This window comes from Hypomesus transpacificus, chromosome 12 (assembly GCF_021917145.1).
Source record: "Hypomesus transpacificus isolate Combined female chromosome 12, fHypTra1, whole genome shotgun sequence".
In the NCBI taxonomy this organism is placed as follows: domain Eukaryota; kingdom Metazoa; phylum Chordata; class Actinopteri; order Osmeriformes; family Osmeridae; genus Hypomesus; species Hypomesus transpacificus.
In genome coordinates, this window is record NC_061071.1 from 1,029,225 (window position 1) to 1,041,092 (window position 11,868).

Consider the following 11,868-nt stretch of genomic DNA (forward strand, 5'->3'; position numbering starts at 1 on the left):
CTTTTTGTTATCTTATTGACGTAATATCCGTTGCTGGAGGATCCACTGTATCTCACACTTAAAAAGGTAAATGCAAAACCAACAAATTCGGTGGTGTACATTTGCATAATAAGTATTCAAAGCCTTTTAACATTCAAAACACGATGCCACTGATTTGCTTCCATACACCTGGTAGCAAAATGCAAACTACCTCTACACGCGCCTGCACACCTGCACACCTGCACGCTAGGGGGCGGTACAGTAAAAAAGGAACATAGCTGGTTGCAAGTTGCAACTTAGTGCGCAGGATGATGGGCATGAACATTCTTTGATAGAGCGCTTGCGCAATTTCCCTGAGACCAACCATATGTGCTTGAACCGAGTAATATCGGCGAGCAACGAGGCTGTACATTGTGGATAAATAAACGGGATAATGGGGAAGAAACAGAAAAAGTCAGGGGAAGACAGGTAAAGATTAAGTAATTAGTGTCCATTTCATATAAGATGTGAAGCGATATTTAGAGTGACAAGTGTAGTGGCATGACTAGAGATAACTTGCTAGCAGTCGTTATGGTTTCATGTGGCGGCAGATTGCTTTGGCTAGGCCTTCTTTTCAATGGTAACGTGACAAATATTGATAATTGTAAGCCATTGGCTAGTAAGCATTAAGACTAAAAACATTTCCACAATACCCACCCAGAAGTTACCTGTGAGTGTGGCGCTGGTTTACTCTGGCAAGCTTGATTTCATAGCTTGTCACTTAGTCAGCTACTAAACCTAGAACAAGCTAAGTCCTGGCTTGCTAACTTGGGCTAGCGTGTAACGTATTCTCCAGATAACCTAGGGGACATGGGAATGAACATCAGTCAGCTAGCTAGCTACCATGGTATTATTGTTGCCATACGTGATTGTCAATGACTTTATCAACGGAACAACTCGCTTGCACATAGATGTTAGCTACCTAAATAGCCAAATGTGCGAAAGACTGTACACGAGTCAGGACAGGAGCAGTCGCAGCAGCTTGGCTGCGCGCTTGGCCTGCAGCATCATCTTTTTCATTGTGTTGTCACAGAGAGGGCCGGTGAGCATTGTCTAGTCACCTAATAGCCACCATGGAGAAATGACCAGGCTTTGTCTAAAAGAAAGTCAGCATGGTCACAAACGTTTGTTACTAGATATAAAATTTTAATTCTGATTCCGATCACCAATACTGACTACATATTTGAGTATTTGACACTGCGTGGCAATATACCCATGAACATAAGAACATTATTGTCACAATAGGGACAGCATTATGTTTAGTTGTTTCATGAAAATAAAGCGGTGACCTCTTCATATGTATAAGGTAGCGAGTTTGCTTGATAGCAGGCCTACGATTCTCTGGAACAACTTATTTGTCTCTCCCTCAGTTAAAGTAATGAATGCTTGAAACCTCTAAATGCCTACTGCCTTGCAAACGGCAAATAACATGAACAGTGCACAACAATGCATTTCCACTGGCAGGGTTCTACTGTTGACTAATTACATGTCAGTGCTGAGACTAGTGATGTTGGAAGCAAATGAGAAGAGGAAGTCATGTCACACTATTGAGATGCACCCAGCCGTATCACATGTGGACCCACCCTGGGAGATAGCACCTGCAGGTGTCTGTCTGTAAGCTTCAACACAGTGGACATTAGCTTGAATCTGTTTCTACCTCCAGCACATCTGTCTTTATTATTCAGACAGATGTATCCAGTTTTTAATCCCACAGGCACTGGATGTCTCACCAAGCTTGGTCATTCTAGTAGGCTTTGTGCTGAGCACAGCTCCCTCTGTGTGTGTGTGTGTGTGTGTGTGTGTGGCCCCTCGTTCCTAACACTGAGGTGCTTCCCACTGCTGCTGATGCAAGAGGCATGCAAGGAAAAGCCTCACCCACTCCCTATAAAGGGCTGAGGCAATAAACACAGGCTCTTTCCTCAAGACTCGTAGCTTCATGTGCTGCCTCAGGTAAACGTCTGGTGCTTTTGGTTTGTGCCCGTAGGCCTACGTGGAGGTATTCAGGAGGTAGCTGTTAATGCTGGGTGTGTTGGAAACAAGTGTTGTCGTCGATAACCGCTTTTCAAGGACTGCACTTTCACACGAGCTTCATCCTCCTAGCTTTCTTATTGACTTCATGTAGGGACCGCCAGGAGGGAGGTGGTTGGCGGTGGAGTGGCACCTGTGAGTCAGGGTCAGGCAGGCCGGCTCTGTTCCAGCAGCAGCTGTGTGCTTCACAGTCTGTATCTGGCCTCAGGTGTCAGAGTTGATGTGGTACATTCAAACGCTTTCAGGGTTTTTCGTTTGCAAAAGTGTCCGCTTGCTCTGTGATTGGCTGCATGAATGACTGTCTGTTTCACACTGCCTTGTCTTAAGGCTGGTAGAGAGGGGAGATTAGGCTTGTTTGTGTGATATTGTGCCAGTTGTATCTTCTTTCTAGTTTGCCGTTCAGGCCTCTCAAAGATAATATAAATGTTACACTCAGTCACTCACATACATTCAGTAATATGGACGTTTAAGCATGTGCGTTCAATGTCCCTTATGTTCCAGTGCCAAAGACGACGGCATCGACATTGACGCCTTAGCAGCCGAGATCGAGGGCGCCGGAGCAGCCAAAGAACAGGTCAAAGGAAAGAAGAAGAAGAGAGCAGGAAAAAAAGATGACTTTGAGTAAGCTCGCTGGACCTCCTCCATCTGCTCAGTCTTAAAGGGGCCTGGTTTAAGCTACTCGGCGATGACACACGTTTTGTTTTTCTCCGCAGTGAGGACGACATCTTGAAAGAGTTGGAGGAACTCTCGATAGAAACCGGAGGGGCAAAAGCAAAGGTAAACCTGCCCTCTCACCATATGGAGTAGGCCTATATCTTCACTAAGCCGTTTCCTCAGTGTAGGGCTTAGTAAGGGCTGGGTGATATGGGTAAAAAATAATAGATATAGATATTTATATTTCCATTCAATTACGATAATTAAGAAGATAGACCACAGATCCGTAGTAGTAGCAAAATAAGTCTCTTCTTCAACTTTTTCCCTACACTCGGCATAAAGTTTAGGCAGAGCGGTGTGAGAGAAATGTTTGCGGCCAGGGAGCACGTACCTGGGGTCAAGTAACTTAAGCTTTTTAAAACCTTGCTTTTTATCAAAACCTTGGCGCAAACTCACACTTTCTGCATGTTCCAACAAGTGATTTTGCTTCAGGTGGTAAAAAAGGTTTGTCGTTATTACCAGACTTGGTAGCCACCTGTTTGTTTACTACACAATTTGCACCGAACATTGCTCTGCTCTTTGTTGGATTTCAAAAAGCCAAACCACTTCCAAATAACTGAAGAAGACAAACCCTTTTTAAAAATAATTTCTTCATTGGAAGTTGCTCCCTCGCCATGGCTATTGCTGCCACTGTTTTCGGCAACAAGACTCATTTTCCACGATTAACATTAGCTACTCCACTTGAGGTGCTCAGTATATTTTAGTGAGCGTAGGCTACCATTTCCCCGCAACTTCCTGCTGCATCACAGAAATTAAATGGACTGTTGTTCCTAATTATTCTCTATCGACATCATTAATATTATTGAAAATGAATTAATGTTACAATATCTTTATTGAGGCAAGTCATGACTTAAAAAAAATAATTATCGCCCAGCCCTAGGCTTAGTATAGCACATGTATATTGTTTGTGGAATGGCTTACGTCATGTCTCTTAGGCTCCGCAGAAAGCCGACACCACAGAAGAAGCAGCGGCCGCGGAGCCGGCGGTGCCCACCAAAGCAGAAAAGAAGAAGACCCGGAAGGGGAAGCACGCCAGCCTCGAGGATGAGGACAACGACGACAACGACCAAGAGGTATCGGGTACGGGCGACCCGGAGAAAAATGGAGACGGGCAGAGAGACAGAAAGCCTGGCCCGGCACCTGCCGCTCCTGCTGGCTCTGACTCTGAGGACGAGGGCTCTAGGACACGCAACAAGCCCAAGGCCGGCAAGAAGGGGGGCCGCAAGGCGGCCTCGGACGAGGAAGAGGGGGAAGACGACGAGGACGGTGGTGGTGCGAGGAAAGGGGGAGGTGGTGGTGGTGGTGGAGGCGGAGTCGGAGGAGAAGAGGATTCCGATGACGATGACGACGACGCATCCCAGTCCTCCAAAAAAGCCCAGAAGAAGAAAAAGGGAAAGGCTAAGGCTGACAGTGAGGATGAGGAGGAGGAGGAAGGACCTTACAAAATGAAGACCGCCGCCCAGAAGAAAGCAGAGAAGAAGGAACGGGACAGGAAGAAGAAGGAGGAGGAGAGGGCCAAACTGAAGAAGCTCAAGGAGAAAGAGAAGGAGGAGACCAAGGAGGACGGTACAGGAGGCCCCCCGCAGAAGGAGGCTGTGACGAAGACTGAGCCGGCCCCGGCAGCAGCCGAGGACGCCCCGACCGAGGACCAGGAGGAGGGGGCGGACGTCCAAGGGGAAGGTGAGCTCCTCTCTCTCTGCCTCCTCCCTGCTCTGCTTATGCTCTGCCATTGCTCTTTCTGGCTTTTATAAATACTTTATTTGAGTCACCGCTTAAGTGAAATGTATTAGAGAGCAGAACAGTACATCTCTCATTGTAACAGAGATATCATTAAGTCAATATCAAATGTGTGACATTCATGTCGGTAAGTCATGTTTGACGTCTGTGCCTCTTCAGAGGAGGCCGAGGGAGACAAGAAAAAGAAGGACAAGAAGAAGAAGAAGGGAGAGAAGGAGAAGGAGGAGAAGAAGAAGGGCCCCAGCAAGGCCACGGTCAAGGCCATGCAGGAGGCCTTGGCCCGCATGAAGGAGGAGGAGGAGCGGGCCAAGAAGGAGGAGGAGGAGACCCTCCGACGCTTGGAGGAACAGGAGGCGCAGAGACTGGAGCAGGTGGGTCCTACCGCACATATATATATATACACACACACACAGAGTTAAGAAACGCTGAAAGTCGGCCCGAAATAGAATCCAGAACTGTTTCCGACCTCTCACCTCCGTGCTCCCCCTGCTCCCTCACAGGAACGCCTGGAGCAGGAGAGGAAGGAGAAGAAGAAGCTGAAGGAGAAGGAGAGGAAGGAGAGGCTGAAGAAGGAGGGCAAGCTCCTCACCAAGGCCCAGAAGGATGCCAGGGCCAGGGCCGAAGCCACGCTCAAACTGCTGCAGGCACAGGGTGAGTGCAGCAGGCACACAACCTGCTGACCCCAGTTACATGGTCTGAAACATGAACACTTGGGTATACAGAGGAAAAGGAAACACTCCGTGGGGCCTGGCTTGAAATAGTCCGGTTGTGGCAGACCTCCGTGCAGAATACTCTGTCCTCTTGTCTCCGGGGTGACTGTGCCCTTCACCCTACCTCAGCCTAACCACCTGTTGTCCCCTGCAGGTGTGGAGGTGCCGTCCAGAGAGTCGGCGGCAGAGAGGAAGAAGAAGCCTGTGTACGGAGACAAGAGGAAAAAGAAGCCCGCCGCCCAGACCCCCGAAGGTAGCCGCCCCGAGCACCAAGAACATCAACATGCACACACACCTTTTGTGTGTCTGCCTCATCGGCTATTACTTCTCCCACCCCCTCCCCAGAAACCTCAGAGGTAACATCACCCACGCCCGAGACAGCCGCACCCATTGCCATGGAGACCGAGCCGGCGACAGTGGCGACGACACCCAAAGCAGAAGCAGGTAAGCGAGGAAGGTTGACTGAGTCGTGCCACAGCCCCAGGGGTCGCAGCTGATCAGCAGCTCTCCTTCACCATGTTGTGTTTACAATAAGCTCCCTAGTCCATGGAAGTCTTTGCTGCAAACCGTTTTCTTCTTCTCACTCTACACCTGTGGTCCCTCCCTCCCTCTCTCGCTCTTCCCCGTCAGTGAAAGAACCAAAGCCTGAAGCTGCTGTTGACGACTGGGAGGCCATAGCCAGCGACGAAGAGAAAGGTACCATTAGAGATGGAACGGAAATACAATCCCCTCCTGACCCCGACATGGTCTACACTGCATGTCTTTACAATCTTTGATATGTTAAAGGGGTGTTCTTGGCCGTTCTTAGTTGTTGTTACAACTTTTGCAACCAAAAAAAACGAGCTCTCGATTTCTCCCTCCCTCACTTCCTCCTTCTCTCTCTCTCCCTTCATCCGTCTGTCCCAAAGAGCTGAAGAAGGTGCACATAGAGGTGAAGGAGACCCCGGCACAGCCCAAAGCTGCCCCCCAGCCGGGGGCGGGGGAGAACGGGAGCGACGAGGAGGACGACGAGGAGGACGACGAGGAGGAAGAGGAGGAGGACGACGAAGAGGAAGAGAGCGAGGAGGAAGAGGAGAAGAAGAAGGAGGGCGAGCCAGCCGTGGCCCAGCCCCCGGCGGCCAGGAGGAAGGGGGGCAGGGAGAGCTCCGACTCGAGCAGCGGGAGCGACTCGGACGACGGCCGAACCAAAGATGAGAGGCTGTATGACAAGGCCAAGAGGCGGATAGAGGTACACACACATACACACACACACACATACACACACACACTGCCAGACAGACACCTGGTCAGCCACGGATTTGACGCAAGGGTCTGCCCACAGAAACGGCGTCAGGAGAACATGAGGAACATCAACCTGGACAAGCTGCGCTCGCCCGTGGTGTGTGTGCTGGGCCACGTCGACACGGGGAAGACCAAGATCCTTGACAAGGTGCGTGTGACGCTGCCCTGGATGTGTGTGTGTTTGTACACAGGTGTGCACGATCACGTTTCTGCTGATTTCGATGTTAAATTGACATTTTTGCAATTTAGCGGATGCTGTCTTCCAAAGATAAACTCCCCCAAAATGAAGGAAGCACTATTGACCTGAGGCTGGACACCCACATCCATGTAGCGCTCTAAAAAGCCCTGTCTGTCCTACAGCTGCGCCACACGAATGTCCAGGATGGCGAGGCGGGGGGCATCACCCAGCAGATAGGGGCCACCAACGTCCCCCTGGAAACCATCATAGAGCAGACCAAGATGGTGAAAAACGTGAGTACACCCCCTCCATGCCCCCCCCAAACAGCCCCTCCTCCTCCCTCAGTCTCAGGCCCACACCCAGAGGGGGCAGCAGGGAAGGTTCCCTGCTCCACCCATGGGCCTTCTAAAATACAGCTGTTATCAGCTGGGAATGTTGTTTTGGAGTTCTTCTGTGGTCCTTATGAACCGGCAGCCCTTTGTGAGTATTTCTGTTGGGACAGCGCTGTGGTAATGAGTAGACTGTTTTTCCTCCCCAGCTGGACAAAGACACCATCAAAATACCGGGAATGCTTATCATTGACACACCCGGCCACGAGTCTTTCAGGTGTGTGCAGCTTGGGTTTGTGTGCGTTTGGGGTGTGCGCTTTTGTGAGTCTGTGGGAATTTGCATTTGCCTATCAATCACAGGCCATGACTGGGTGCTGTATCTAAAAGTGTGTGTGTGTGTGTGTGTGTGACCTCCAGTAACCTGAGGAACCGGGGCAGCTCTCTGTGTGACATTGCCATCCTGGTGGTGGACATCATGCATGGCCTGGAGCCCCAGACCTTAGAGTCCATCAACCTGCTCAAGGAGAAGAAATGTCCCTTCATCGTTGCACTCAACAAGGTGAGGAAGGGAGGGAAGAATAGAGATGGATGGAGAAATAGAGGGATAGAAAATGGGGGGGGGGGGGGGGGGGGATAGATGGGGATGGTTGGATGGACAAATAGCCGGAATGAATTGAGAGAGTGAAGTAGGACAGAAGTATGAAATAAACCAGATAGTCCTTTTTTTGTATTTGCTCATCCTTGTTCTGTTTCCCCCCCCTCTCTCTCTCTCCAGATCGACCGTCTATATGACTGGAAGAAGAGTCCAGACACAGACGTGGTGACCGCTCTGAAGAAGCAGAAGAAGAACACCAAGGATGAGTTTGACGAGAGGGCCAAGGCCGTCATTGTAGAGTTTGCGCAGCAGGTCAGTCATTCGGCCAATCACCATGCTGCAGTCTCCGCCTATCAGATTCTCCAGCCACTCACAGTCTTCTTAGATGTTCTATTATTGGTTATTTGTAATAAAAAACAAAAAACAGACTGGTTTCAACTTTGTGTCTCTGTCTGTGTGTGTTTTTCTCCCAGGGTCTCAACGCTGCTCTCTTCCACGAGAACAAGGACCCACGAACCTTCGTCTCTCTGGTACCCACCTCAGCCGTGTCCGGGGACGGCATGGGCAACCTGATTGGCCTGCTGGTGGAGCTCACCCAGACCATGCTGGCCCGCCGCCTGGCACACTGCGACGAGCTCCGCGCCCAGGTCATGGAGGTGAGCTCATCCCTCCACACAGCCCTCTCTATCACACCCACGTGTTTGGGCCTGCATCCATCCAATGAGTCTGGTGACATGGCACCCCTAACCCTGTGCCTGTGTGTCCAGGTCAAAGCCCTGCCAGGGATGGGAACCACCATCGACGTGATTCTTATCAACGGGCACCTGAGAGAAGGGGATACAATCATCGTCCCGGGGGTGGAGGGGCCCATCGTCACCCAGATCAGGGGTCTGCTGCTGCCCCCGCCCCTCAAAGAGCTCAGGGTCAAGGTCCGTATGAGCTCTCTCTTTGTCTGCCTGTCCTCACTTGACAGAGTGCTTGTTGGGAACAGATCTGCATCCTGTCTGGAAGCCAGTGTTTTCATTCAGCCAAGGTGCTCCTCCCTATCCTGGCTTATCCCGATTCGGTTCCCTAAATGTTTTTTTATTTTGTGTGTGTGTGTGTGTGTGTGTGTGTGTGTGTGTGCGTGTGTATGTATGTAGAATCAGTATGAGAAGCACAAGGAGGTGAACACCGCGCAGGGGGTGAAGATTCTTGGCAAGGACCTGGAGAAGACCCTTGCAGGGCTCCCCCTGCTGGTGGCTCACAAGGACGACGAGGTGCCCGTGCTCAGGGTAAGAGCACACACTGAACCCTCCTTTTGCTCTCTGCCTCGTTCTCTCCTGCTACCTGGGTCGCTTGCTTTCTCATTTCCTCTCGTTCAAAATGACCAAAAATCTCGGTATCTGTGTGCAGGATGAACCTGAATCTACACACACACACACACACTCTCAGTATTGATACACCCTGTGTCCGCTATGTGTACAGGACGAGTTGGTGCGCGAGCTGAAACAGACGCTCAGCTCCATAAAGCTGGAGGAGAAGGGGGTGTACGTCCAGGCGTCCACGCTGGGCTCCCTGGAGGCCCTGCTGGAGTTCCTACGCACCTCCAAAGTGCCTGTGAGTGGACACACACACACACCGTATTTACGACCTGTTTCAGAACCTGTTTATTAACGCTGGTTTCCGATCCTCGACCCACAGTACGCTGGCATCAATATCGGCCCCGTCCATAAGAAAGATGTGATGAAGGCCTCCGCTATGCTGGAGCACGACCCACAGTACGATACTCTTCCTCCTTTCTCTCCTGGGACTCCCTCCCCCCCCCATCTACATGACATCTGTGTGTTCTGTTCTTGTTTGGCGCCATGATCCTGTGTCTGTGACCGTGCTCCCCTGACCTGTCCCTCAGGTACGCCACCATCCTGGCTTTCGACGTCAAGGTGGAGAGGGACTCCCAGGAGATGGCCGACGGGCTGGGCGTGCGCATCTTCAGCGCCGAGATCATCTACCACTTGTTCGATGCCTTCACCAAGTACCGGGAGGACTACAAGAAGCAGAAGCAGGAAGAGTTCAAGTATGTGTCTGTGTCTGTGTGTAGATCCTCATGGGAAGGCCTGCGTCAGCCTTCAGATTGGCGGATGGCAGAGCTCTGCATGTGGTAACGGCCTGTTCCATCTTCCTCCCTCCAGACACATAGCTGTGTTCCCCTGTAAGCTCCGCATCCTCCCCCAGTTCATCTTCAACTCCAGGGACCCCATCGTCATTGGAGTGACTGTGGAGGCGGGCGTCCTCCGACAGGGCACCCCTCTCTGTGTACCCACCAAAGGGGTAAGTGGGCGAGGAGGAGGAGAGCTGAAGGGGGTCTGCCAATAGCTGTGTCCTAATACCCACACTAGTAGCAGAAAGATTTTCAGCATGTCCCAATGTAGAGGCGAGGCATCACCCATCAAGCCACTCATCCTATCTATCTCTCCCTCTCTCAGTTTGTGGACATTGGCATCATCACCAGTATTGAGATGAACCACAAGACGGTGGATTCTGCCAAGAAGGGCCAGGAGATCTGTGTGAAGATCGAGCCCATCCCCGGAGAGTCTCCCAAGATGTACGGACGGCACTTTGAGGCCACCGACTTCATCGTCAGCAAGGTATGCTCTCCCGGCACTGGCTAAGAGGCAGAATCCCAGCTAGACATGTCTTTTGGCACCTTTGACCCCTTTGAAAGAGAGAGTTGAAATGGTGGGTTGTCCTCCCCAGATCACGCGAGCGTCCATCGATGCCCTGAAGAACTGGTTCAGAGACGAGATGACGAAGACCGACTGGCAGCTCATCATGGAGCTGAAGAAGACCTTCGAGATCATCTGAGGAGAACCCAAAACACCCCCCTTTCCATCTTTTAAGACAGCCACGTGGTGTAAACATCAATATAAACACATACACAGACACACTCATCTACACACTCTGATCATGTGACATCTGATCAAGAAAAGGCATAGATCACACTGAATCCATACACTCGGTTTAAGGGGAGAGAAATGCGGGGTTGCACCTCCCCTTGCCTCTCCCTCACTCCTCCCCTGTTCGCCAGGAGGGAGAGGGGAGTGTAATGATTAGTGGTGACAAATAAGAAGACGTGTTTTTCTGTGAGAAACGGAGCAATTTCCACTGTTGTTAACAGTGACTGTCTAGACAGCATTGACACACTATTCCAACGTGCCTGTTCTTCCAAATCATCTTTTTTTTAAATTTCATTTTTCATTATTCTTCTCCCTCGATCTACACCTTCTGGCTTCTGCTTGAGACTTCGCCCCCCCCCCCCCCCCCTTTTGCACAAACATGCAAAACTCCTCCCTTCCAAGACAGGATCGGAACTTGAGAGAGAGATGGAAAGGGGAGACGGGGCCACAGCTAGCTACTGAACCAGAGTTTGGCAAACTCTGTTTAAGATTTAGATTTTTATTTTTTATATATATGGCAGCCCTTTTGGCGCCATATGTACCAAGAGACCATAACCTTTCTGTTGAGAGCTAGTTAGAATGTCAGTATAGTCAGTGGAAGGCTCGGCACCAATGAGGAATCTAGTTTGCCGAAGCTCTGGGAAGGTGCAGACGATCGGCCACAGGTGCGGAGGAATCGAGCTAAGAGGAAGGATGACCTGCTTTACAGACGTTTTCTAACGTCGGAATAATATTGCATTGTCAGTGTTTTACCTTTTCTTGAATGCAGTTTTTTTTATGGTCATTTTAAAAGTTCCACTCATATCAGCACGATCGGCCCCACCCTGTTAGTTGGTTCTACAGGTGCCTACGGACGTTATTTGTTCTCCTCACCGCGAATGAACAAGGTGACCCCACGCATCCCTCCTGACTTGAGTTTGAAATGTACAAGAGAAATACAACAATCAACCCCAATAAAGAAATTGCATATTTATAGAAATTGAAAAAACTATCTGATTTATTTTTTAATTATTTTAAACTGGCTAATGTATATGATTTTTATTTTGTGGCTCTATGGATTTTCCACGTTTATGCTCTGTCATATCGAGCAATTCAGCAGGGGGCGGTATAATGCAGGGTTTGAAGGATCCTAAATTAATCACTTAATTGTGTTTGTTAAAACATATTTTTTCCAAATTATTTTAAAGACCACCTTTGGAATTTGTAGACTAATAGGCTAGTTTTCCATGTAATTGAACAGCCTTCGCTGATAGAGATAGTGCGCACTGCAACAGTATAACACGTGGTAAATATGAAACGTATTAAAGATAAACATAGATGCAGGTGCCAGATATCTAAAAGT

General features: G+C 49.9%; 1 protein-coding gene across 1 annotated transcript; it reads left to right on the forward strand.

Annotated features, from left to right (window-relative positions):
* The first annotated feature begins 328 nt into the window (after positions 1-328).
* eif5b (eukaryotic translation initiation factor 5B) lies at positions 329-10,897 on the forward strand. Its single transcript, XM_047031177.1, has 24 exons — positions 329-447; positions 2,548-2,667; positions 2,760-2,823; positions 3,696-4,440; positions 4,657-4,868; positions 4,998-5,148; positions 5,362-5,460; positions 5,553-5,651; positions 5,838-5,903; positions 6,116-6,435; positions 6,529-6,636; positions 6,849-6,959; positions 7,205-7,272; positions 7,413-7,554; positions 7,771-7,902; positions 8,064-8,246; positions 8,358-8,519; positions 8,733-8,864; positions 9,058-9,189; positions 9,274-9,350; positions 9,482-9,646; positions 9,762-9,900; positions 10,056-10,217; positions 10,327-10,897. The coding sequence occupies exons 1-24, from the start codon at positions 413-415 to the stop codon at positions 10,432-10,434; spliced, it is 3,732 nt and encodes a 1,243-aa protein (XP_046887133.1). The 5' UTR covers positions 329-412; the 3' UTR covers positions 10,435-10,897.
* Positions 10,898-11,868: the final 971 nt, after the last annotated feature.

What these genes read in the sequence shown, in the direction of transcription:
- eif5b (XM_047031177.1), top strand. Translation starts at nt 413, where the DNA reads ATGGGGAAGAAACAGAAAAAGTCAGGGGAAGACAG. An exon ending in AGGCGCAGAGACTGGAGCAG is followed by an intron (nt 4,869 to 4,997) that starts GTGGGTCCTACC and finishes GCTCCCTCACAG; the next exon opens with GAACGCCTGGAGCAGGAGAG. An exon ending in TCCGCGCCCAGGTCATGGAG is followed by an intron (nt 8,247 to 8,357) that starts GTGAGCTCATCC and finishes CTGTGTGTCCAG; the next exon opens with GTCAAAGCCCTGCCAGGGAT.